This window comes from Pseudophryne corroboree, chromosome 10, assembly GCF_028390025.1.
Source record: "Pseudophryne corroboree isolate aPseCor3 chromosome 10, aPseCor3.hap2, whole genome shotgun sequence".
Classification (NCBI taxonomy): Eukaryota; Metazoa; Chordata; class Amphibia; order Anura; family Myobatrachidae; genus Pseudophryne; species Pseudophryne corroboree.
The window spans coordinates 138153268-138176488 of NC_086453.1; the positions used below are offsets into that span (position 1 = coordinate 138153268).

Sequence of the window (23221 nt, forward strand, 5' to 3'; positions counted from 1 at the left end):
CACTTCTCTAGGCAGGCGATACCGAGAATGTACACGGACGTCAGAAAAAGACTCACCAGTCTCCTAAAAAATGCAGTTGTACCCAATGTCCACTTAACCACGGACATGTGGACAAGTGGAGCAGGGCAGGGTCAGGACTATATGACTGTGACAGCCCACTGGGTAGATGTATGGACTCCCGCCGCAAGAACAGCAGCGGCGGCACCAGTAGCAGCATCTCGCAAACGCCAACTCTTTCCTAGGCAGGCTACGCTTTGTATCACCGCTTTCCAGAATACGCACACAGCTGAAAACCTCTTACGGCAACTGAGGAAGATCATCGCGGAATGGCTTACCCCAATTGGACTCTCCTGTGGATTTGTGGCATCGGACAACGCCAGCAATATTGTGTGTGCATTAAATATGGGCAAATTCCAGCACGTCCCATGTTTTGCACATACCTTGAATTTGGTGGTGCAGAATTTTTTAAAAAACGACAGGGGCGTGCAAGAGATGCTGTCGGTGGCCAGAAAAATTGCGGGACACTTTCGGCGTACAGGCACCACGTACAGAAGACTGGAGCACCACCAAAAACTACTGAACCTGCCCTGCCATCATCTGAAGCAAGAAGTGGTAACGAGGTGGAATTCAACCCTCTATATGCTTCAGAGGTTGGAGGAGCAGCAAAAGGCCATTCAAGCCTATACAATTGAGCACGATATAGGAGATGGAATGCACCTGTCTCAAGTGCAGTGGAGAATGATTTCAACGTTGTGCAAGGTTCTGATGCCCTTTGAACTTGCCACACGTGAAGTCAGTTCAGACACTGCCAGCCTGAGTCAGGTCATTCCCCTCATCAGGCTTTTGCAGAAGAAGCTGGAGGCATTGAAGAAGGAGCTAAAAGGGAGCGATTCCGCTAGGCATGTGGGACTTGTGGATGCAGCCCTTAATTCGCTTAACAAGGATTCACGGGTGGTCAATCTGTTGAAATCAGAGCACTACATTTTGGCCACCGTGCTCGATCCTAGATTTAAAGCCTACCTTGGATCTCTCTTTCCGGCAGACACAGGTCTGCTGGGGTTGAAAGACCTGCTGGTGACAAAATTGTCAAGTCAAGCGGAACGCGACCTGTCAACATCTCCTCCTTCACATTCTCCCGCAACTGGGGGTGCGAGGAAAAGGCTCAGAATTCCGAGCCCACCCGCTGGCGGTGATGCAGGGCAGTCTGGAGCGACTGCTGATGCTGACATCTGGTCCGGACTGAAGGACCTGACAACGATTACGGACATGTCGTCTACTGTCACTGCATATGATTCTCTCAACATTGATAGAATGGTGGAGGATTATATGAGTGACCGCATCCAAGTAGGCACGTCACACAGTCCGTACTTATACTGGCAGGAAAAAGAGGCAATTTGGAGGCCCTTGCACAAACTGGCTTTATTCTACCTAAGTTGCCCTCCCACAAGTGTGTACTCCGAAAGAGTGTTTAGTGCCGCCGCTCACCTTGTCAGCAATCGGCGTACGAGGTTACATCCAGAAAATGTGGAGAAGATGATGTTCATTAAAATGAATTATAATCAATTCCTCCGCGGAGACATTGACCAGCAGCAATTGCCTCCACAAAGTACACAGGGAGCTGAGATGGTGGATTCCAGTGGGGACGAATTGATAATCTGTGAGGAGGGGGATGTACACGGTGATATATCGGAGGGTGAAGATGAGGTGGACATCTTGCCTCTGTAGAGCCAGTTTGTGCAAGGAGAGATTAATTGCTTCTTTTTTGGGGGGGGTCCAAACCAACCCGTCATATCAGTCACAGTCGTGTGGCAGACCCTGTCACTGAAATGATGGGTTGGTTAAAGTGTGCATGTCCTGTTTTGTTTATACAACATAAGGGTGGGTGGGAGGGCCCAAGGATAATTCCATCTTGCACCTCTTTTTTCTTTTCTTTTTCTTTGCATCATGTGCTGATTGGGGAGGGTTTTTTGGAAGGGACATCCTGCGTGACACTGCAGTGCCACTCCTAGATGGGCCCGGTGTTTGTGTCGGCCACTAGGGTCGCTAATCTTACTCACACAGCTACCTCATTGCGCCTCTTTTTTTCTTTGCGTCATGTGCTGTTTGGGGAGGGTTTTTTGGAAGGGACATCCTGCGTGACACTGCAGTGCCACTCCTAGATGTGCCCGGTGTTTGTGTCGGCCACTAGGGTCGCTAATCTTACTCACACAGCTACCTCATTGCGCCTCTTTTTTTCTTTGCGTCATGTGCTGTTTGGGGAGGGTTTTTTGGAAGGGACATCCTGCGTGACACTGCAGTGCCACTCCTAGATGGGCCCGGTGTTTGTGTCGGCCACTAGGGTCGCTAATCTTACTCACACAGTCAGCTACCTCATTGCGCCTCTTTTTTTCTTTGCGTCATGTGCTGTTTGGGGAGGGTTTTTTGGAAGGGCCATCCTGCGTGACACTGCAGTGCCACTCCTAGATGGGCCCGGTGTTTGTGTCGGCCACTAGGGTCGCTAATCTTACTCACACAGCTACCTCATTGCGCCTCTTTTTTTCTTTGCGTCATGTGCTGTTTGGGGAGGGTTTTTTGGAAGGGCCATCCTGCGTGACACTGCAGTGCCACTCCTAGATGGGCCCGGTGTTTGTGTCGGCCACTAGGGTCGCTAATCTTACTCACACAGCTACCTCATTGCGCCTCTTTTTTTCTTTGCGTCATGTGCTGTTTGGGGAGGGTTTTTTGGAAGGGACATCCTGCGTGACACTGCAGTGCCACTCCTAGATGGGCCCGGTGTTTGTGTCGGCCACTAGGGTCGCTTATCTTACTCACACAGCGACCTCGGTGCAAATTTTAGGACTAAAAATAATATTGTGAGGTGTGAGGTATTCAGAATAGACTGAAAATGAGTGTAAATTATGGTTTTTGAGGTTAATAATACTTTGGGATCAAAATGACCCCCAAATTCTATGATTTAAGCTGTTTTTTAGTGTTTTTGGAAAAAAACACCCGAATCCAAAACACACCCGAATCCGACAAAAATAATTCGGTGAGGTTTTGCCAAAACGCGTTCGAACCCAAAACACGGCCGCGGAACCGAACCCAAAACCAAAACACAAAACCCGAAAAATTTCAGGCGCTCATCTCTAATTTTAATTAGTTCTTGCATTTTTCTGCCCCGATCTGCTCCCTGAGACAGTCCTCTTAGTTTCACTCACTCCCAGCAGCAATCTGTGTGCGTCAGGAGGTATTACATACAACGACTATATAAAATGCTTGGCCTGAGTGCACCTACCTTCATTAAGACAGACTCTGAAAGCTTTTCTCGGTTTACAATCTTTATTGCCACTTTCTGTGCGGTTATGCAGTGAACGCCTAGTTTAACCAAACCTGTGAAGACATAAAAAATGTGCATTGTAAGAAACCATCAGCAACTTGAACACGCTGAGTCTTTGCATTGAGAATTGGATCAGATGACATACATACACATCTCTGCAGTATGACAAGAGTTCTCTAACATTTGGAGTACCAGATTTCTAATAAGGGCTAAAGCTGCCTTTAGACATCTCTATGTGAGGACAACTTCTTTTTTTTAGCATTCTCCCATCCCCCAGCCCTATGTGTATTTTTTTATATGACACACAATTACTGGATTCAATAAAGAGCGGCCAGTGCTGACAGCAAAGAGACAAGTGACTACTTTGGGACAGGTAACGTGTTCTAGCTGTGTAGTGGGTGCTGCTGATGAATGGGCAAGTGCTACAGTCAGTATAATGTGGAGCCCCTTTTACAACACAGGTACTTTACCAGCTGTGAGAGTTCTCTGTCCTGCATTGCTGGACCCCCACCTGCATTCTGGTAATGATGGATGAAGACGACCCCAACCAAAGGGTTAAATGGAGCATGCCTCCATATAGTGAGACCATTTTAAATGTTGTACAGTAGCTTTATGAAAGCTATTGTTCTCAGTGATCAGGTATTTTACGCTTTGAAATGCTTACTACCCATTACACAGGCAAAAAATAAATTTAGCGTTGATAGACAGAAAAACCCTTTAACTGCAGTCAGCTCAGTGAATGTTAGTAGTGAGGTACTGTGCATACAGTTTTGCTAAATTATCCCTTACATTACCAGTGGGTAAATTATATAGATTCAATGACTCATTTAAAGTAGTTAAGATAGTCTCACGTGTCATAGCATTTCTGATTAAAGATAGGAAAAGTTATTAGTTCTAATGCTGGACATTTTATATGACATCCTGGAACCCAGCAGATGTCGCGGTCATACACTGTGAGAGATCTGCTTTCCTCCTCTGTTAGGGAGACATTCCCACATTCTCTCCTGTGAAGGAACAGGAGAAACATTGGTTGCTTTGCCCGGTGCAGCAGACACTGCCCGATATGGCCGTCTTGCAACTCACAAACTATCGGATCTGTCGGACATACCGGATGATACGGCATGTCCTTCAGACTAATCATTTATGGTCAGTTGTGGCTATACGATTATTGTCCAGATCCATCGATAATCCTGTTGACATATAGTTATTAGATATACTGTATGATTAAACACTACAAGCTATCTCTTAGCTAAAGGTGCATACACACTAGATGATATTGTCAACAAAAGCTAATTTTTACCCTTGTAAGCGATATAGTTTACAATATCGTCCAATGTGTATGCTTCAGACGATGAACGATGTGCGGTACCGGGCATCGTTATCGTACTCCTGTATCGCCTGTGCATGCAGCTCAATTTGGACTTATCATCCAAAGCTGCATGGAAGGGCCGGCCACGGCATGACATCACTGAACGATATCTTTTGCCGGCAGGGTAGGGAAAACACTAGGCGATATTGCTCATGGAGCGTATCGCCTAGTGTGTTTGCACCTTTAGTGTTATTGTGCATGACTTATCAGCCACAATAACATCACGTCTGTGTTATTGTGCATAACTCATCAGCCACAAGAACGTCACATGTCTGAGTCACCAGACTTAAAGGTCATGCTGATTAGACTACAGGCACATGTTGTTTATTTGACTCTATAAAAAGTTCTGCATATGCCCAAGCCTGTCACCGTATTATTGGAACATCACAATGCTATAAGGCCGTACAGTACTTAGCCCAGGAGAGATTGATACCTTATCATATTGACTGTTTATCTACTATAACCTGTATCCTGTTATCTTCAATAAAACCTACTCTGATTTGAAGCCGGTATGCGGACTATAGATCTACACTAAAAAGGTCTACAGTCAATAGGTTTACCATTAATGGTAGACATGCATTAGGTCAACAGGGTCAAAAGGTCGACATGGTCAAAAGGTTGATAGTGTCAAAAGGTCAACAAGGTCAAAAGGTCGACCTGATAATGGTCGACATACATATGGTAGACAAGTTTTTTCAAATAAATTTAATTCTTTCATCTTTTTCATACTTTACCATCCTCGTGGACTACAACTGGGAATAGTAACCTGTGCCGAAACATGGCGAGTGAAGCGAACCATACGAGGGGACGCGGTACACTGATAGTGCTTGTTTGTGGCAGAAAAGTGACAAAACACCACAAAAAACAAAAAAAATTATGTCTACCATTTTTATGTCGATCTTTTGACCCTGTCGACCTAATGCACGTCTACCATTAGTGGTAGAGCTATTGACTGTAGACCTTTTTAGTGTAAATCTACTAATCCACACTCTTTGGAGCCAACGTGTGGTCTAACTTCCTTGTCCACATACGCTACTCACCTACCAACTTGTAGGCATCTGCCAATAAATCCGCAGATTGGATTGATAATTGCATAATCTATTCACAGAATTAGTCACAGCTACAATCAGTCTTGGTTTTGCTCCCAGTGTTTAGGTGACTTTATTTTTACAAAGGTAATTAGCGACTGTCCTATGAAATCACAGACATTTGGGGGAGGGAATGGTTGGGTAAAGGCACTCCAAGACCAATTACTTTGGTCATTTTTCCTTGCAACCCATAGAAGTGTAGAGGAAAATGAGAGAAGATTTTCTTCTGTATTAAAAAGTACAGCTATAGAACACGGTAATGTCTGGAGGCACATTGCTCCGTACTGAATTGCCATCTTGGAGTATAAGACTCTAATCAGATGCAGAACATGTTCAATTTACATTTATCAGTTATAAGGGGCATATTCATCTATATGCCCCTACAAACCCTGTGACTTAGAACTTGCTGAGAGTGGATGAAAAGAGGTCACCCTACTAGTGATGTACAGTATCAGGTCTACCGGGCAAGCAGGTTATAACCGTGATATCTCCTGCTTGCCTTCACATTGAATGGGTACGTTACTTCATTCTTTTTAAAGGTGAAAAATAATTTTGCACCTACTTTAAAGAACAGGCCCGTTAAATAGAAAGAGTGTTTTGGCTCTGTATATGATCACATTTACCATATTCCAATTATAGACAGATTTTCCATTTATTCACAGTAAAAGACGGTTAAATAAACCTGATTATACCAATGACTGTTACATAAAAGCATCTTGTTTGCAGAATTTTACAAATGCATGAGACGTAGTTGCCCATTCTCCAGGGATGTCCAAGAGACTTATGAATATCGTGGATCTCTTATGGACTCCAGAGAGTACACCAGCCTACGGATCTAAACACATCCTCAGTGGGGACTTGATTATGTAATTCACAATGATTTGCATCATTGTGGCAAGTATGGCATTAGATAAAGATACTTCATTTAAAAGCTAAATGAGAGGCCTATATTTAGTTGAAAGCACGGAATGAGACCATTATACATCTTGTTAACAAAGAATTAGTTCAAATAATAATTCCACTTTAAATAATAGCTCTGTTAAATATGTCAGGCCCAAGAATATATGTGTGCAGCTGTGAGCTTAGTTTAGAGTTCTCCTTGGTTCCCTTCTCTACAAGTATTAGCTCTGTACTGGTTGGGTTCGTGGGACCAGCAGGAATAGTCCCTGTTAGTCGGCATGCCGACTGACGGAATTGTGAGAGGACGGGATCCCGGCGTCGGTCTCCTGACCGCCGGTCACATTACTACATCCCCTCTGTTCATCATTTTTTATCTTATTTTTTTTTATCAGACACGGGCTGGTTCAAAGCTCTGTCTTCACTGCTAGCAGGCAGAGAAGGCTGTGCAGGAGTAGGGGAACCAAAAGGAAGCTCTATTAACGCTATCTGAAGATAGCATTTTTATCACAAGGTTCCCTCCAGTATTTTATTAGTATGTAATTTTAGTAAATTCAAGCAGATCACATTTCCCATTACAGGTTTGGGTAATGCAATATGGTTACTAAAAAAAATGCAGAGTTAAGGGCTTGGAGGATAATTTTACAAATTCTCCTCCAATTGCCCATTTAGGTGATACCAAAATAATATGAAAGTGGTGTGAAAACACCCATTTTCACAGAATTTTAGTAAAAGTAATATCGGTAAATATACCCATTAGTGACAAACTAGTGCAGATCGACATACATAATTTAAAAGAAAAAATATATAGTGCATAATAATTATTATTCCCAAATATTTATAGAATGGTAACAGTGCGTTGTGTAGCAGCGGGAGAGCACGGGGCACCCGCAATGGCACTTTCTGGCTCCTAACCTGCTTTCCTTCCTCCCTCCCATAGTATTCCACTCGGGGTGGAATTTTGCGCAATGACGCGCTTGCATCGTGACGTCACGACAAAACCGCGTCATTTTGTGAAACTCCGCCCCGCAAGCGGAGTACCATGGGTGGGAGGAGGGTGATCAGGATAGCAGCTACACCCCTAGTAATGAGCATTACCCTTGGCAGCGAGCATTACTTCTAGCAACGGGCATTACCCACACCTGGGAACGAGCATGAACACCCTGGCAGTAAGCATTACACACCCCTGGTAACGAGCATGACACCAAGAGCATGAAACCCGTGGCAATGAGCATGATATCCAGCACATGAAACCCGTGACAACGAGCAGGTAATTTAAAAGTTGGCGCAAAAAATGGAGTGTAAGGTAGTCTTTCTCTGCGAGGCCACGCCCATCTTAGCACTGCCATGCCCCCTCACAGGGAGCGCTCAAGATAGGGGTTTTTATTATGCCTGGGGGGGGGGGGGGGGCATTTTTCAATGTCCATGGCAGGGGTTGGGGCGCATTTTTTACTGCTCGTACTGGGAGCCAATTTGTCTAGAAACAGCCCTGAATGTTAAAATGTGCTGCAACTATACAGAGAAAGTATAAGCAAATGTACAAAGGAGCAGGGCTAATTAAGATTCTTGGTTGCAACTATAAATCAACTTCTTATTAGGATTCATGATGTTGTGTAGACAAAAGCCAAGTACATAGACAACTATCTAGGGGGGTAAATGCAGAATCTGATTTCTACATTCAACTTGTTCAATGTGACAAATATGACATATCTGTTCCATTGAGCACAATAAAAATAGTGACTGATTGCATTGTAGCTTGTGTTTAGTTGTGTACTATATGTGTGATCATGATCCAAGATGCTACTCTGCAGTCAGAATAAAACACTGGCATAACCCCACACAAAGCATGACAGATGCACGTTCCAAAGATTCACTGTATTTGCTTAATAAATCACATACTGATATCATGAATAGAACATTTGCATTCTCTGTGCTTCCTCGTAAATTATACCATAAAAGTTACATTATAGTGGAGGATAAAACAAAGACAAACAATAACTGCAATAATCATAAGAATATACTGTCTTACATATAGGATAACGGGATGTAGTTATGTGACCGGTGGTTAGGAGACCGCTAGTCACAGTACCGGCACCTACATCCCGCCCCCCTCACTATCCCGACGGTTGGCATGCTGACCAACAGGGACTATTCCCAGTCGTGGGTGTCCATGACACCCATGGAATTCATGGAATGGGAATAGAACCTGTCACCGAGCCCGCAAGGGGTTTCGTTCCGCTCCCCCCCCCCCCCCCCCTCTGTTGGGCATGTAAATACCGGGATCCCGCCATCTGTATTGTACAGAAGCACATACTACTTGGTAAAATGGAGGACAGACATGTAGCGAGATGGAGCGGGATAGGAAGCGATCGACCACTGTAGCCCATGTACAGAAAGGCCCTGTTACTACGGTTATGTGGGAGGCAAGCAGCCTCATATTTGCCTCTTAGGAGGTATATCTGATGCAGCTGCTTCCCCCTGGAGTAAGATCTGTACTGCTGCTGATGACGATGATCAGCATGGACCCAACATATTGCAATGTCTATAAAAAGAAACATGAATGTAATAAAAAAAGCATGGACCAATTTCAAGTATGTGTTGAGAATAATGGAAAGAGAATTATATAGACAATGCAGTAAAAAAAAGAAAAGAAAAAAACAATCACTGAACAAAACAATCTAACAACTAACTTCATGTTTTGAACACAAAGGCATGTCACTGTTAGCATTAGGAACATGCAATCCTCCGTATTACTTCTTTTCTGTAGAATTCCGTAAACATATTCCCACATTAATTTTCAGTGTGACCTTAATAGCTGAACATGAGCTGGATACAGGTGTATACTTCAAGGCTCTGATCTTGTCTGTGAGTACGTGTGTGTTAGCATTCACTGAGGTTTACAGTGTTTTTAGTAAATTGGAACAGGATTCAGAAGATGAACCCTTAGGTATTAAAACAAAAACCCTTTGAAGCTTCAGAATAGAGATTGTTACTGCAGCTGTAACATAGAGGTCATATATGAAAGCGGCAGTTAATTTTCTTTGGGGGATTTTCCCCGGAAAATTAACATTTTGCAAAGTATGAGAATATTAAATCTCTCCTAATACAAAATGCACACATTGTAATGACATAAAAGCCTCAACACAAATGAGATTGTCCCGTAAAAATATTTTCCCAGGCTCATTTCTCTTGTCTGAAACAAATATGCTAAGGGGTCGAGCCAATTAGCTGTGAAGGGTGCGATGTGCAGTTGCAACGGCGTTTCAATGGCGGCAATGGCAGCCGATCTCACACCCTTCGCAGGCTGAAATCAGCCCCAATTCGCACAAAATTGCTCAAACCTCTATGGGGTGGCGAGCACTTTTGTGCGAATTCGGGCCACCATTATGTGCGGCTGCTGCCGCGATGTCTCGCCCCCACGAGACCATCGTGCCTAACTGGACTGACCCCAAAAAGTTTAATCCAAAATATATATTTTTTTAATTGTCAAAATTCAACACTGACTGTCGCCTTTGCTTGATTAAAACATAACTTATATACTGATCATAGCACCTACCTGAAAGAAGTAGTAAGTAATGTCACATTATGACTGACAGTACTATGGACCAGTGGTGGGCAGAACCGTTTCTAGAGAATATGGCTCCCACTGCGAACAGTAAAAATGCAGGCCCCGCTGGCTATTTTAAAAATGTACACACCAAGAAATATTCGTGCGCCCGAAGGTGCACGCACCAAAAATAATGTGTGGCCTCACAGCAAGGGGTATAGCCTTGCAGGAAAAGACTACCTTACACTCCAGTTTGATTCTTAGTGCTCTGGCATTGCCAGGAGACAATGCTCATACTGGGGATGGTTCCCAGGGAGTATATATATTAAATATGTGTGATAGTAAGTATGCCAGGGTCGCCAACATTTTAGCCGCACAGGGGGAGGGGAGGTTAGGTTTAGGCTGCGGGTGGAAGGCTAGGGGTAGGCTGCAGGAAAGGGAGGGTTAGCGTTAGGCTGCGGGGATGGAGGGTTAGGCACCACCTCCAGAGGGTTAGGGTTAAGGACCCTACACACTTGACGATTTGTGCGGCCGATATGAATAATCTCGTTCAGTAATGTACGAGAAATTGTTCATATCTTTCAGTGTGTAGGCACCAACGATGAACGATGCGTGGCCCCGCGATCGTTCATCGTTGGTGCCGGCTCATTTATGCCTGCAAGCCAATATCGTCCATATTAGCATGCAGGGCTATGGAGCCGGGTGACGTCAGGGAGTGAAGAAACTTCACTCCCAGCGTCAAACCCCCCCTTCCCCCGCGCACCTCCGGGTCGTCCGTATCGGCCGTCAGGCATATTGTCGGAATCGTCAAATGTGCAGGGGCCATTAGGCTGCTTTTACTGAGAAGGGGTGCAGTTCTGCAGCCCAAAGGTAAAATCCGCCAAAGGACAAATGTTGTCTCTTCCTCATGTCTGATCATTAATGGATTACAAATCTCATAACGTACAGTGTATGAATGTGTGTACCAGTGTTCATGTTGCCAAGGAGTTTCAATTTAGTTTTTGTCTTAAGGGCCCCATATACTAGAACGATAATGCCCGATTTTGGGCATTCAGGTAGATATATCGGGTGAAATCGGGCATTTTGGATGTGTTTCCGATACGATCCGATGCGCGTTCCCGTGAGGGTCGGATCGGCTCCCCTAGATCGTTAGAGCTGCACTCGTGATATGTCAGTTCCCGCAGACATGGCTGGGATCGCATAAGATATATCGCATGCAAAATTATACCAAATCGTATTGAACTACTCCCGGGAAGCTCCCGGGACAGTTCAAGGGCCTCCGACTTCAGCCTCAGACATATCGTTGTAGTAAAACAAAGAAGAAATTTGAAAGCGCTGACACTGTGTGTGTGTGTGTGTGTGTGTTTGTATGTATATATATATATATATATATATATATAGTAGAAAATATACCGCGGCACTCAGAGATTTGAATGAGTCGATTTATGTATGAAAACTGCATCATAACAAGCTCCAACGTTTCGGGGCACAGCCGCCCCTTTGTCAAGGTGCATATGCACCTGATATGCTCTGGTCGCCGCGGTATATTTTCTACTATGTGACACCATTGGAACTGAGGGCACCGGAGTCCAGTGATTCAACAGTGGGAATTGCCGGTCTGAAGGATCAGTTTATATATATATATATATATATATATATATATATAAAAATAATAGAGTGCAATAGAGCGCCTGATAGTGTTTATATGTTAAAATATTATTGTATAGCCAGTTCACCCTGTGAGGTGTGTAAAGTACAATTTTTTAAAAAAGAACAACTTAGCTCCTTGGAGGCAGCTTCGATCAGATGACGCTTTAGAACATGTAAGTTAAAAAACAAAAGAAGAACATAGTGTGTACTGTTTTTACAGAGTTAAAAATGCATATAAAACTCTGAAAGTAGGACTTCCTCTGCTAAAGGACGAAACGCGTTGGGATTGGGATTTGCTGCTCACCCGATACTTCTAACATTGGACAGATAAGCCGTTTTTATGTTTTTATCTCGTACGTATGATACCTGCATTTGCTACAGGATTTTAAATTGAATCTCTGGTTACGAAATTGCTGTTTATACGACATTTCCAATCATGGATAGATAAGCTACCTAATTGTTTTTATCTTGTACGTTTGCTACCTGCCTTTGCGTCAGGATTGTTATAATAAATTGTGTTTTTATTTGTATTCTGACAAACTTCTGTATGGCTATTGGGACCAGCAAGGTTCCTACTTTCAGAGTTTTATATGCATTTTTAACTCTGTAAAAACAGTACACACTATGTTCTTCTTTTGTTTTTTTACTTACACGTTCTAAAGCGTCATCTGATCGAAGCTGCCTCCAAGGAGCTAAGTTGTTCTTTTTTTAAAAATTGTACTTTACACACCTCACAGGGTGAACTGGCTATACAATAATATTTTAACATATAAACACTATCAGGCGCTCTATTGCACTCTATTTTTTTATCTATTTACTCTGTACTGGGCATGAGCTGCCACCCATTGATTTATGGGGTGTGTTACAAATATCTCTAATTAATTCCATAACAATTTATTAGAGTGTCATACTTAGGACTGGCCCAGGCGCTATTCTTCATTTGTTCTATATATATATATATATATATATATATATATAAAAAAGATATTTTTATTTTTACTTCAGTTTCTTAATACCATATATAAAATGAAATTCAAAAAAACATCAAATCAGCAGTATAATTTAAAGACACAATTTTTATATTAATAATTTTTTTCTATATAGACCATATAAATATCCCTCCTTTCTTTCTGGTCCTCAGAGATTGTTTCCAATTAATTGCTAACTTAGTGGATCTATGGTCTATATATGAAAATTTTTACTATAGATCAATCACTATCGCTTGTAGATAAGTCTCATGTGTGGTACAGTATCGAACGCTTTGGCAAAGTCTAAAAAGATTACATCCACGTCTTTACCCTGATCTAGGTTTGCGCTTACTGTTTCATAAAAGCCAAGTAAGTTGGTTTGACAGGATCTGTCCTTCATAAACCCATGTTGATTCCTTTTAATGACCCTGTTGACTTCAAGGAACTTCTGAATACTATCTCTTAGAATACCTTCCAATACTTTCCCCACTATAGATGTAAGACTAACTGGTCTATAATTACCTGGTTCAGCTTTACTTCCCTTTTTGAATATAGGCACTACTTCCGCTATACGCCAGTCTTTGGGAACCATACCTGATATAACTGAATCCTTAAAGATCAAAGATAGCGGTTTTGCCAGTTTGATTGTATACAAACGTTATATAGACGATATCCTGATCATTTGGGAAGGAGAGGATCAGTTATTCAAGGAATTCTTTGCATCACTTGAAATCAATCCATACAATTTAAAATTTACGCACGAAATGAATAAAGAAAAGGTTGTTTTCCTAGATCTGACCCTTTCAAGTACTGAGTCCCGGATTACTACCAGTAATCACATCAAAAAGGTAGATACTAATAGCTACCTTCATTTCAAAAGCTGTCACGCAAAGTACTGGAAAACAAACATTCCTTATTCTCAGTTCTATCGCATCAAGTGCAATTGTAGCAATGAACAAGACTGCGAAAATCAATTGAAAACATACGCTGACAGATTCAAGGAAAGAGAATATCCTCAACAGGTCATTAACAAGGCATTAGCAAAAACAGCCAATACAAGAAGACAGGAACTTTTTACCAAAAAAGTACAGAAAAGGTCTGAAAACTTTACCCCTTTTATTACTACCTACAGCAACCAGGAGTTCATTATCAGACAATCTATCAATAAACATTGGGAGATTCTGCTTTTAGATCCAATACTTAAAGAAATTCTACCTTCCAAACCCGATATTTTCTTCAGAAAAACAAGTAACTTAAAGGACATATTGGCACCAAGCCACCTGCCTAGTAACACCAAAACTACCTTCATAAAATGCAAAGGATGTTTCAAGGGTGGAAATTGCAATATATGCAAATTCCTTCATCCCAATAGAAAGAAATTCTCTAATTACAACAACACAAAGGAATATCTTATTAAGGACTTTCTAAACTGCAACTCTACCATGGTAATCTATGTATTGGAATGTACTTGTGGATTTAAGTACGTTGGAAAAACTAAGAGAACTCTCAAACTGCGTATTCAAGAACACATTAGAAACATTAAAAATAAAGTTGAGAACCATACAGTATCCAAACATTTTGTAGAAAAACATATATCCAACCCGGAAGATATACCTTTTAAAGCAATAGAATTGGTGAAACTAGGTGAACGAGGTGGAGACATCCTCAACAAATTATCAAAAAGAGAAATGTTTTGGATTCATGAATTAAAAACTCTATCACCCCTGGGACTTAATGAAGCTTTCAAAATTGCCCCCTTTCTTTGAAATACCACCTAATCACACACTATTTCTTCATTCTCTCTTTCTTGATCTCTTTTGATGTTTATTATATATACTTTTCATCCTATATATATATCTTTTTCACAACTATATATTTTGATCACATCTCGATTGGGTACTATCACTTTGTAAATGCATATCTTTCAGTATAAATGATCCAGACACCTTCAATGAAGAAAAGATCATCCTAAAGAAACTAAAGATCATGGACATATATGTAAATCGAACTGATGTCTGATTCTCGGATCCACCATCATCCCCCTTTGGACTGATAAGATAAAACGTATAATGCTTTTTAGCATTTAAGTGAATAATATTTCCTCACTCTTTATAATATAGGCACTATTTGCATTTCACCGCAGCCCTCCAAAATGGCGTGCGTTTCACCGCGCATCGCATGTATTGTATCTCATTATAATCCATCATCACTCCTATTAGGTGAAAATAGCACTACACCTCACTCTATTTCCCTCCTTTATAAGTTCACTGATTCATAGATCGTTTTACTGCACTAGTATTTTTGGTACAGTCACTTCCTTGTTTACAGCGGAAGTGACGTCTTCAAGAGGGCGGTGCGTTCCACCGCTACTTCCACTTCTAACACGGTTCCTCTGCCTCCTCTTTCGATCCTAATCGGTGTGTAGCTACAACACAGTTCTGAAATACACCCTTCAAGTACTATTAGCTCAATCCGCCGCCCACATATCTATATACGGCGGCCGTGATATTTCCAAAATGGCGGTGCGTTCCACCACGGCCACGAACGGCGGTGCGTTCCAATATGCGTTCTACCGCCGTTCACACGCACTAATAAGCCACTGTATCTTGTTATACACATATTTCTATTCTCTTCACTTAATAACTGGATAGTCTTTCACTTTATATCACTGGATAAGGTCTATCACTGTATGAACCATAAGTTTAAGCTTAATACACAATAGTTTAGGAGCACAGGAAGTGATGTCATAATCATTGGACACTGAAATTACCTCTCTCCGGTATAAATGGAGCCTCCAGACTCATTGTGGTTATCCCCTTGATGAAGTCCAGACACTGACGGACGAAACGCGTTGGTACATTCTGCTGATACCTCCTATATGGGACGCTTTGCTGTTACCTCTAATATGGACAGATAAGCTCTATATGTTTTTAACTCTTGTACATGTGTCATTCAGCCATTTTTATGTTATTTTATTAAATTTATGCCTTTTTAAAAAAAATGTATCCACTGCTGAGGCTGCTAATTGATTATAAATGGGAATATGCTAGTTCCCTAAAAATGCAGTTTATATCCAGACAGTGTTAAATAACTTGTCTATGAATGGTACACACTATGTTTTGCTGTTTATTTTCATGTACTGAATTCCAAATGATGGCTGACAGATCAATGTCTACTTAGACCAGATAAGTGATCCAGTCAAATCTTATCACCTTATATACCTGCTTTTTCACCTTTGTATATATTTAAAACAAATTTGGGCACCTGTGTTCTCCATTTCCTATATATATATAGGTGAATCCTGATACTACTACTGAATCCTCAGTTAAGCTACTCATATCCATCTCCATTATTTTAATTGCATTCTAATTTTCATGTATCCCTCATCAATTCCATGTGTTTTTAGATTTTAGATTTTTTAACATATGAATTGTATTTTTTAATAACCCCATGCTTTCCAATTTGTTCTTAAACTTTTTTCGTGCTCCGCATAAGTTTTAAATTGTTTTTTTGCTAGAATAATTTTGATGTTTTTCATTTATATGTGCCTAGGGTTCCATCGTGCTAATATTTAGCACCTGTGGATGTTGCAACCCCGATTGGCCAGTTGTATGTTTTTATATATAAAAAAATTTTTGTTCCTTAATAAACCCCCTTCTTTTAAGAAAATAAGCAGTCCTATTAATTTACTGCCACCATTGGTCGCTCAGATCTTATCCATCGTTTTCAACTTTTAATCTTTATCCTGCACTCGTACTAGTGCAGGACCTACTTAAGAGGTAGCGGACGCCCTTTATGTATTAGGGAGTGGCGTATAGTGACTGTATATTTGGGGGTCACTAAAGCTGACATACTGTGAAAAACTTGTGTCTACTGCATATTTTTGGCGCTGTTTGCTCACCCCATACACATATATATATATATATATACACACATACATACTCCTACGAAAACCCCCCACCACCACCAGCAAATCCTGCATTTGCCCCTGCACCGGCAGTTGGTGTGGCTCCCCTATTTGAATTTTGGACTGTACTGCAGCCCCACCTCTGGAGTCACCACTGCTTGCAATGACTTCCTCATGTTTCTCACGGATCAAGGTACGTCCATGTAAAATTTTCACTAAATTACGTAAATTTACTTTGAAAGGTATAAGAAAGACTTTGGGGCTAGAGGCAAGTAAAACACCCTGTATATTACTTGTAGCCTTTTGGTGTTAGGTTAAGTAGCAATGGATTGGCACTGCTGTCTTTGTAAAGTTAGTTCCGCTGAGCATAACAGATATCCTATGCAAACGAAGCCATGGGCAAACGCTAGTATAATATTTAGGTTTGTTAAAGAACATGTTATGTAAGCGAATTTGCAAATTTGAAAAAATTGTTTACACAAAATAGGGTTACGACTACAAGAATCTGCATATGCAATATCTTAGTAATTAAATGGAGAGTTCTAACACATTTTTATTATTCAATTTCTAATTTCTTACTTGAATAAATTTGAAATACCCATGTCAGAATCATGATTATTTATTAATTATCAGGAATTAATGTGGAATTAATTATCGACTCCAAAAATTATTGGGTCCTAGACCTGATAATTATAATTCCTTATTGCCATGATTCATGTTAATAAGAAATTAATGATCGCCCAGATGTATTAAAAAAACACCCACAGGGACAGGGGCCCTGAAAGGAGCCATCCCTGCAGTGTTGTAGAAGAAAAGGGATTCTATGGATCCCTCTCCTGGTAACTCTTGCGATCTGTAGACCATAAGCTACAGCGGCTAACACCATCTGGAGTCTACCGTGTCTGGTTCTGCACTACCAAGGGACGGACCGAAAATCGGCCCTGGCATGTGCGTGCAGCACGTGTACATTATAGGGGCACATGCACCGTGAAAGGGCTGTGCAGACACTACCAAAGGGGGTGTGCCAAGAGACATGCCAGAAGTGCCAGTTGAGCAGTCCGGCCCTGGCACTAACTGTCTAATGTGAGTTTCCAATATACAGCCTAGTGTACTTATCTATTATCATAAGTACAGGCTCATCAGTACACAAGATGTTGGTACTGCAGTGGTCAGCTTAGCTGTCTAACAGCACTTGGGTCACTTTCCAACTGGGGCCCTATCCGTGTGGAGCTTGTATGCTGTCCAGTATCTCCCACACAGAATTGAAAACTCCACTGGGGCAGAGAGCAAATGATTAATACTCTCAATATAGTATTGGATAAATAATGGCACTGCTGGGTAATTAATTGTGATCTATATCTAAATAATAATAATAATAAGGAAAGATCCATATTTTCCTTGAATAAAAACATTGGGATCAAGAACTACAGATGTGTCCTCTTACATCTTTGCTTCGTGCGCTACATGTCGCGCTACACATAACACGCGAGGGCTGCGTGACTTGGTAGCGTCATGCGTCTTTTTTTGCATTTTTTTCCGCAAAAATGTATCTCATATGCAGCATGCCTATATTCTGTGTGTGACTGCGACTGTGTTGACCCTAGGCATGCGTCATATCATTTTAATCAGTAAGACCTGCTTGTGCGTCCTGTTGCATTACTTTGCGACTAAAACGCATTTTCGCTGGGAAATGCAAAAAAAAAAAAGATGCTTGGTGCTTCTGAGTCCCGCCACAGCATGGCGCGACTTGAAGGGCTGTTTTTCGTGACCGCTGCAAGGATGTAAGAGGACACATCTGTACATCATGAGAAAAACTAATTTTTAAATACTTGTAATACATAATTATTTATACTATCATTATTATTGCAATTGTTCTAATTAATACTACTAGAATATCTGCTGAAAGGTAAATGCACCTAAATTAAATGCTTTGCTATTCTAATTCCCATAAGCAGCGAACATGTTATTTTTTCCCTTCTTCACACCTTATGCGGTGAAATATGACTTCTCCAGGATCATTTGCATGTATAAAAAAAATCTCATTAGAGAATGTGCAGACTACTAAATATAACACTGCCTCCACCTCTCACAAGTAGACGGGGGATCCTCAGCAGTGAGTCAATGAAAGCAGCAGCAGTGCGACAACATATATACTCGTACTCCAAGTTGTTAAGCTGTACGCAGCCCTATATTGAAATGTCCCATAATTACCTTGTGAAGGACACATAATTACCTTGTGAAGGACACATTCAGAATAAAAATAACAAACTATGGCAGATGAGAGAACAAAAACAAAAGAGAGGGAAGCCTGAACGCTGGCATCACTGCAAAACAATCCCATCCCCACTGGAGTCATCATTCACAAGCAGAAAGAACCCGGGAGTCTGCGCACAGGCAGCCAGTCATGACCTTGAAGATTCCAGTTTCCTACAGTATGTCTGCATTTGGCTGTGGGACAGCTGCAGTGTGATACCAGATCTACAGCCCCCATGAGATACACACAGGCTCTGGTGCTGCAGCAGAGATACCTGGGCAAGGAGCACTCAGCCATAACTCTGAACCTGTCATATAATCATTGTGTTGCCAGATGAAAAAGGACAAAGATATTTCCTGGTACCACAGACAGAAGCGCTTCAATCTATATTGGGCTTTGTACAGGCATAGTAATCATTGCAGTATGTTAATGTTAAGTACGGAGATGGAGGCGCCTCTGCGTTTATGCTATTATTATTGGATTTATAAAGTACCATCATATTCGTAAACACTGTTCAAACTTCAAAGCCAAAAGAGCAGAAGCAAAACTGATGTATTTGCTAGATTTCATTAATGGGTTAACAAAATATCTTCTGTTTCATGTTATTTAACATCTTTTTTTTATTCAACAGGATTATTATAATAATTGTCATCTTTGACTTGTAAGGTGTATGGTAGTCCACAGCGCAGAATAGTGAGAAGAACCGGGATACATAAAACAGGGAAAACACAGACAAAATCAATTTAGACATGAAATCAAAGGGTAGGTAGAACCCAGCTCATGAGAGAGCTTACATTCTTTCTGTTGGAGGGCAAAGTGGGGGCGGAAGTACTAGCAGTGCAGCAGATGCACTGCACTCGGGCCTCTGAGAACTATGGGGCCCAACGCTGCCCAGACCAGCAATGCGTTTCGTCTGTCCCAACTCTTTCCTCGGGGTTCAACTGAGCCGTCGCTACAAACCAGGTGTTTGGAATTGCTCACAGGCAGTGGGAAGGATGACTGGAAAGAATAGCACCACAACAGAATGTTGTGTGTTTCCGGCATCCATGCTGATGATGATGTCCAGGATTAGTGAAACACTTGGAACTGGCTGTTTGCAAATGCACTGATTATTGCTTTGTTTGTTGCTTGGACTTTTCTGTCCTCATAGAAAATGTTTTTTATATTTTCTTATAAGTTGTTTGTGCTGTATTAGGGAAATAAAGCATTTGAATCCTTATTGATGTCTAATAACAAATGGATATAAAGATGGGTACAAGTGTATGTCAATTACACTAGGTATAAACTGGACGCATATGCCCCTCCTGTGAGCAGAGAACTGGCTGCCGCAATCTACCGAGCACCCGGTGCAATGTATTTTAATAATATAAATCTCAGCGGCTGGCACCTAGCTCTTTTTTTTTGCAGTGGGCCGTCCTGACTCCTAGTTGAGCTGAGCGAGCTCTGCCTCCCCCTGCTCCTGCCTCACAAAGTTCTCCAGATTCAGTGACTGCCACCAAGCATAGTGAACACAGGGCAAGAGCCATTGCTGGGCGCAACAAAAAAGGTAAGTAGCACAGCAGTTTTCTTTAAATAAGTCCTGACTCCTGGAATGATGAATGATGTTGAGGAGGAATGATGATGATGATGATTATGATAATAATGGGGGGAGAAGGACGAATGATGATGATGAGGAGGAGGAGGAGGAGGAGGAATGATGATGCTGAGGAGGAGGAGGAGGAATGATAATGATGAGGAGGAAAGAGAAAAAAAAAGGAAAGAACAGGATGAGTCTTGGCAACCTTTTAAATTACATTCAAGACTTATAATAATAATAATAATAATAATAATAATAAACAGAGGAAAGCTAAGCTAACCCAACTTTAAACAGGAACAGCAACAGCTGAACCAACAATACTTAACCAAATAACAGTGCAGCAAGAAAGAAGCACCGGGCGGGTGCCCAGTATCCTCTACGGACTACGAGAAAAGGATTTACCGGTAGGTAATTAAAATCCTATTTTCTCTTATGTCCTAGAGGATACTGGGGCTCCATTTAGTACCATGGGGATGTACCAAAGCTCCCAAACTGGGTGGGAGAGTGCTGAGGTTCCTGCAGAACTGATTGACCAAACTGAAGGTCCTCAGAGGCCAAAGTATCGAACTTGTAGAACTTAGCAAACGTGTTCGAACCTGACCAAGTAGCTGCTCGGCAGAGCTGTAAAGCCGAGACACCCCGGACAGCTGCCTAGGAAGAAACCACCGACCTAGTAGAGTGGGCCTGTACAGATTTTGGAACCAGCAAGCCTGCCGTGGAATAAGCATGCTGGATAGTAAGCCTGATCCAGCGTGCAATTGTCTGCTTTGAAGCAGGACACCCAATTTTATTGGGATCATATAGGACGAACAGCGAGTCGGATTTCCTGTGACGAGCTGTCCTCTTTACGTATACCTTCAAAGCCCTCACAACATCCAAAGACTTTGAAGTAGTGGAAGTGGAAGTGATAACCGGAACCACAATAGTTTGGTTGATGTGAAATGCAGACACCACTTTCGGAGGAAATTGCTGACGAGTTCTGAGTTCAGATTTTGTCCTCATGGAAAATTAAATAGGGGCTCTTGTGAGACAAAGTCCCCAGCTCTGACACACGTCTTGCTGAAGCCAAGGCCAACAGTGTAACGGTCTTCCACGTAAGATATTTTACGTCCTCCTCCTGTAACGGTTCAAACCAGTCCGATTGGAGGAACTGCAGCACCAAATTGAGATCCCAAGGTGCCGTGGGAGGCACAAAGGGAGGTTGGATGCGCAACACCCCTTTAAAAAATGTCTGGACCTCAGGGAGAGAAGCCAATTGTTTCTGAAAGAAAATGGACAAGGCTGAAATCTGGACTTGAATGGCCCAATTCTGAAGAAGATAAGAGGCCTGCAGAAGGGCATTGTATATAGCCCTGAGTTCCAGAATGTTGATTGGAAGGATGACTTCCTGACTTGACCATCTTCCTTGAAACTGCACCCCCTAGGTGACTGCTCCCCAACCTCGGAGGCTTGCATCCGTGGTTAACAGGATCCAGTCCTGAATTCCAAACCTCCGACCCTCGACGAGGTGAGAGGTCTGTAGCCACCACAGAAGGTAGATCCTGGCTTTTGGCGACAGACAAATCCTCTGGTGCATGTGAAGATGCGATCCGGACAATTTGTCCAACAGATCGAGCTGGAAGGGTCTCGCGTGAAACCTTCCGTTTTGAAGTGCCTCGTAAGAAGCCATCATTTTCCCCAGAAGGTGAATACATAGATGCACCGATATCCGGGTTGGCTTTAGGACATCCCGAACCATCGATGGATTACCAATGCTTTTTCCAACGGAAGGAACACTTTCTGCGACTCCGTGTCCAGTATTATTCCCAGGAATGAGAGCCTCCGTGTTGGCTCCAGGTGAGATTTCGGAAGATTCAGAATCCACCGTGATCCTGGAGAAGTTTAGTTGAGAGGCCAATGCTGTCCAGCAACCTCTCCCTGGACGTCACCTTTATCAGAAGATCGTCCAGGTAAGAAAATAAGAATTTACTTACCGATAATTCTATTTCTCATAGTCCGTAGTGGATGCTGGGGACTCCGTAAGGACCATGGGGGGGGGGTAGCGGCTCCGCAGGAGACTGGGCACATCTAAAATAAGAATTTACTTACCGATAATTCTATTTCTCATAGTCCGTAGTGGATGCTGGGGACTCCGTAAGGACCATGGGGAATAGCGGCTCCGCAGGAGACTGGGCACATCTAAAGAAAGCTTTAGGACTATCTGGTGTGCACTGGCTCCTCCCCCTATGACCCTCCTCCAAGCCTCAGTTAGGATACTGTGCCCGGACGAGCGTACACAATAAGGAAGGATTTTGAATCCCGGGTAAGACTCATACCAGCCACACCAATCACACCGTATAACCTGTGATCTGAACCCAGTTAACAGCATGATAACAGAGGAGCCTCTGAAAGATGGCTCACAACAATAATAACCCGATTTTTGTAACAATAACTATGTACAAGTATTGCAGACAATCCGCACTTGGGATGGGCGCCCAGCATCCACTACGGACTATGAGAAATAGAATTATCGGTAAGTAAATTCTTATTTTCTCTAACGTCCTAAGTGGATGCTGGGGACTCCGTAAGGACCATGGGGATTATACCAAAGCTCCCAAACGGGCGGGAGAGTGCGGATGACTCTGCAGCACCAAATGAGAGAACTCCAGG

General features: G+C 42.2%; 1 protein-coding gene and 1 long non-coding RNA gene across 8 annotated transcripts in view; one reads left to right on the forward strand and one right to left on the reverse strand.

Moving 5' to 3' along the window:
• BRSK1 (BR serine/threonine kinase 1) overlaps positions 1-23221 on the reverse strand; it is a 662917-nt gene that overhangs the window by 269413 nt on the left and 370283 nt on the right. For 6 of the 7 annotated variants that reach the window (XM_063942812.1, XM_063942813.1, XM_063942807.1 and 3 more), the window contains one exon: positions 3275-3369. Coding sequence is in view for 5 of the 7 variants with exons in the window: in XM_063942807.1 (XP_063798877.1) it covers positions 3275-3369 (95 nt within the window). In the remaining 2 variants the exon portion in view is untranslated. Of the gene's footprint in view, positions 1-3274; positions 3370-18975; positions 19094-23221 lie in introns of those variants that run through there. The other variant, XM_063942811.1, reaches the window with a different exon arrangement.
• LOC134966236 (uncharacterized) overlaps positions 1-23221 on the forward strand; it is a 105451-nt gene that overhangs the window by 39245 nt on the left and 42985 nt on the right. The window lies entirely within an intron of this gene.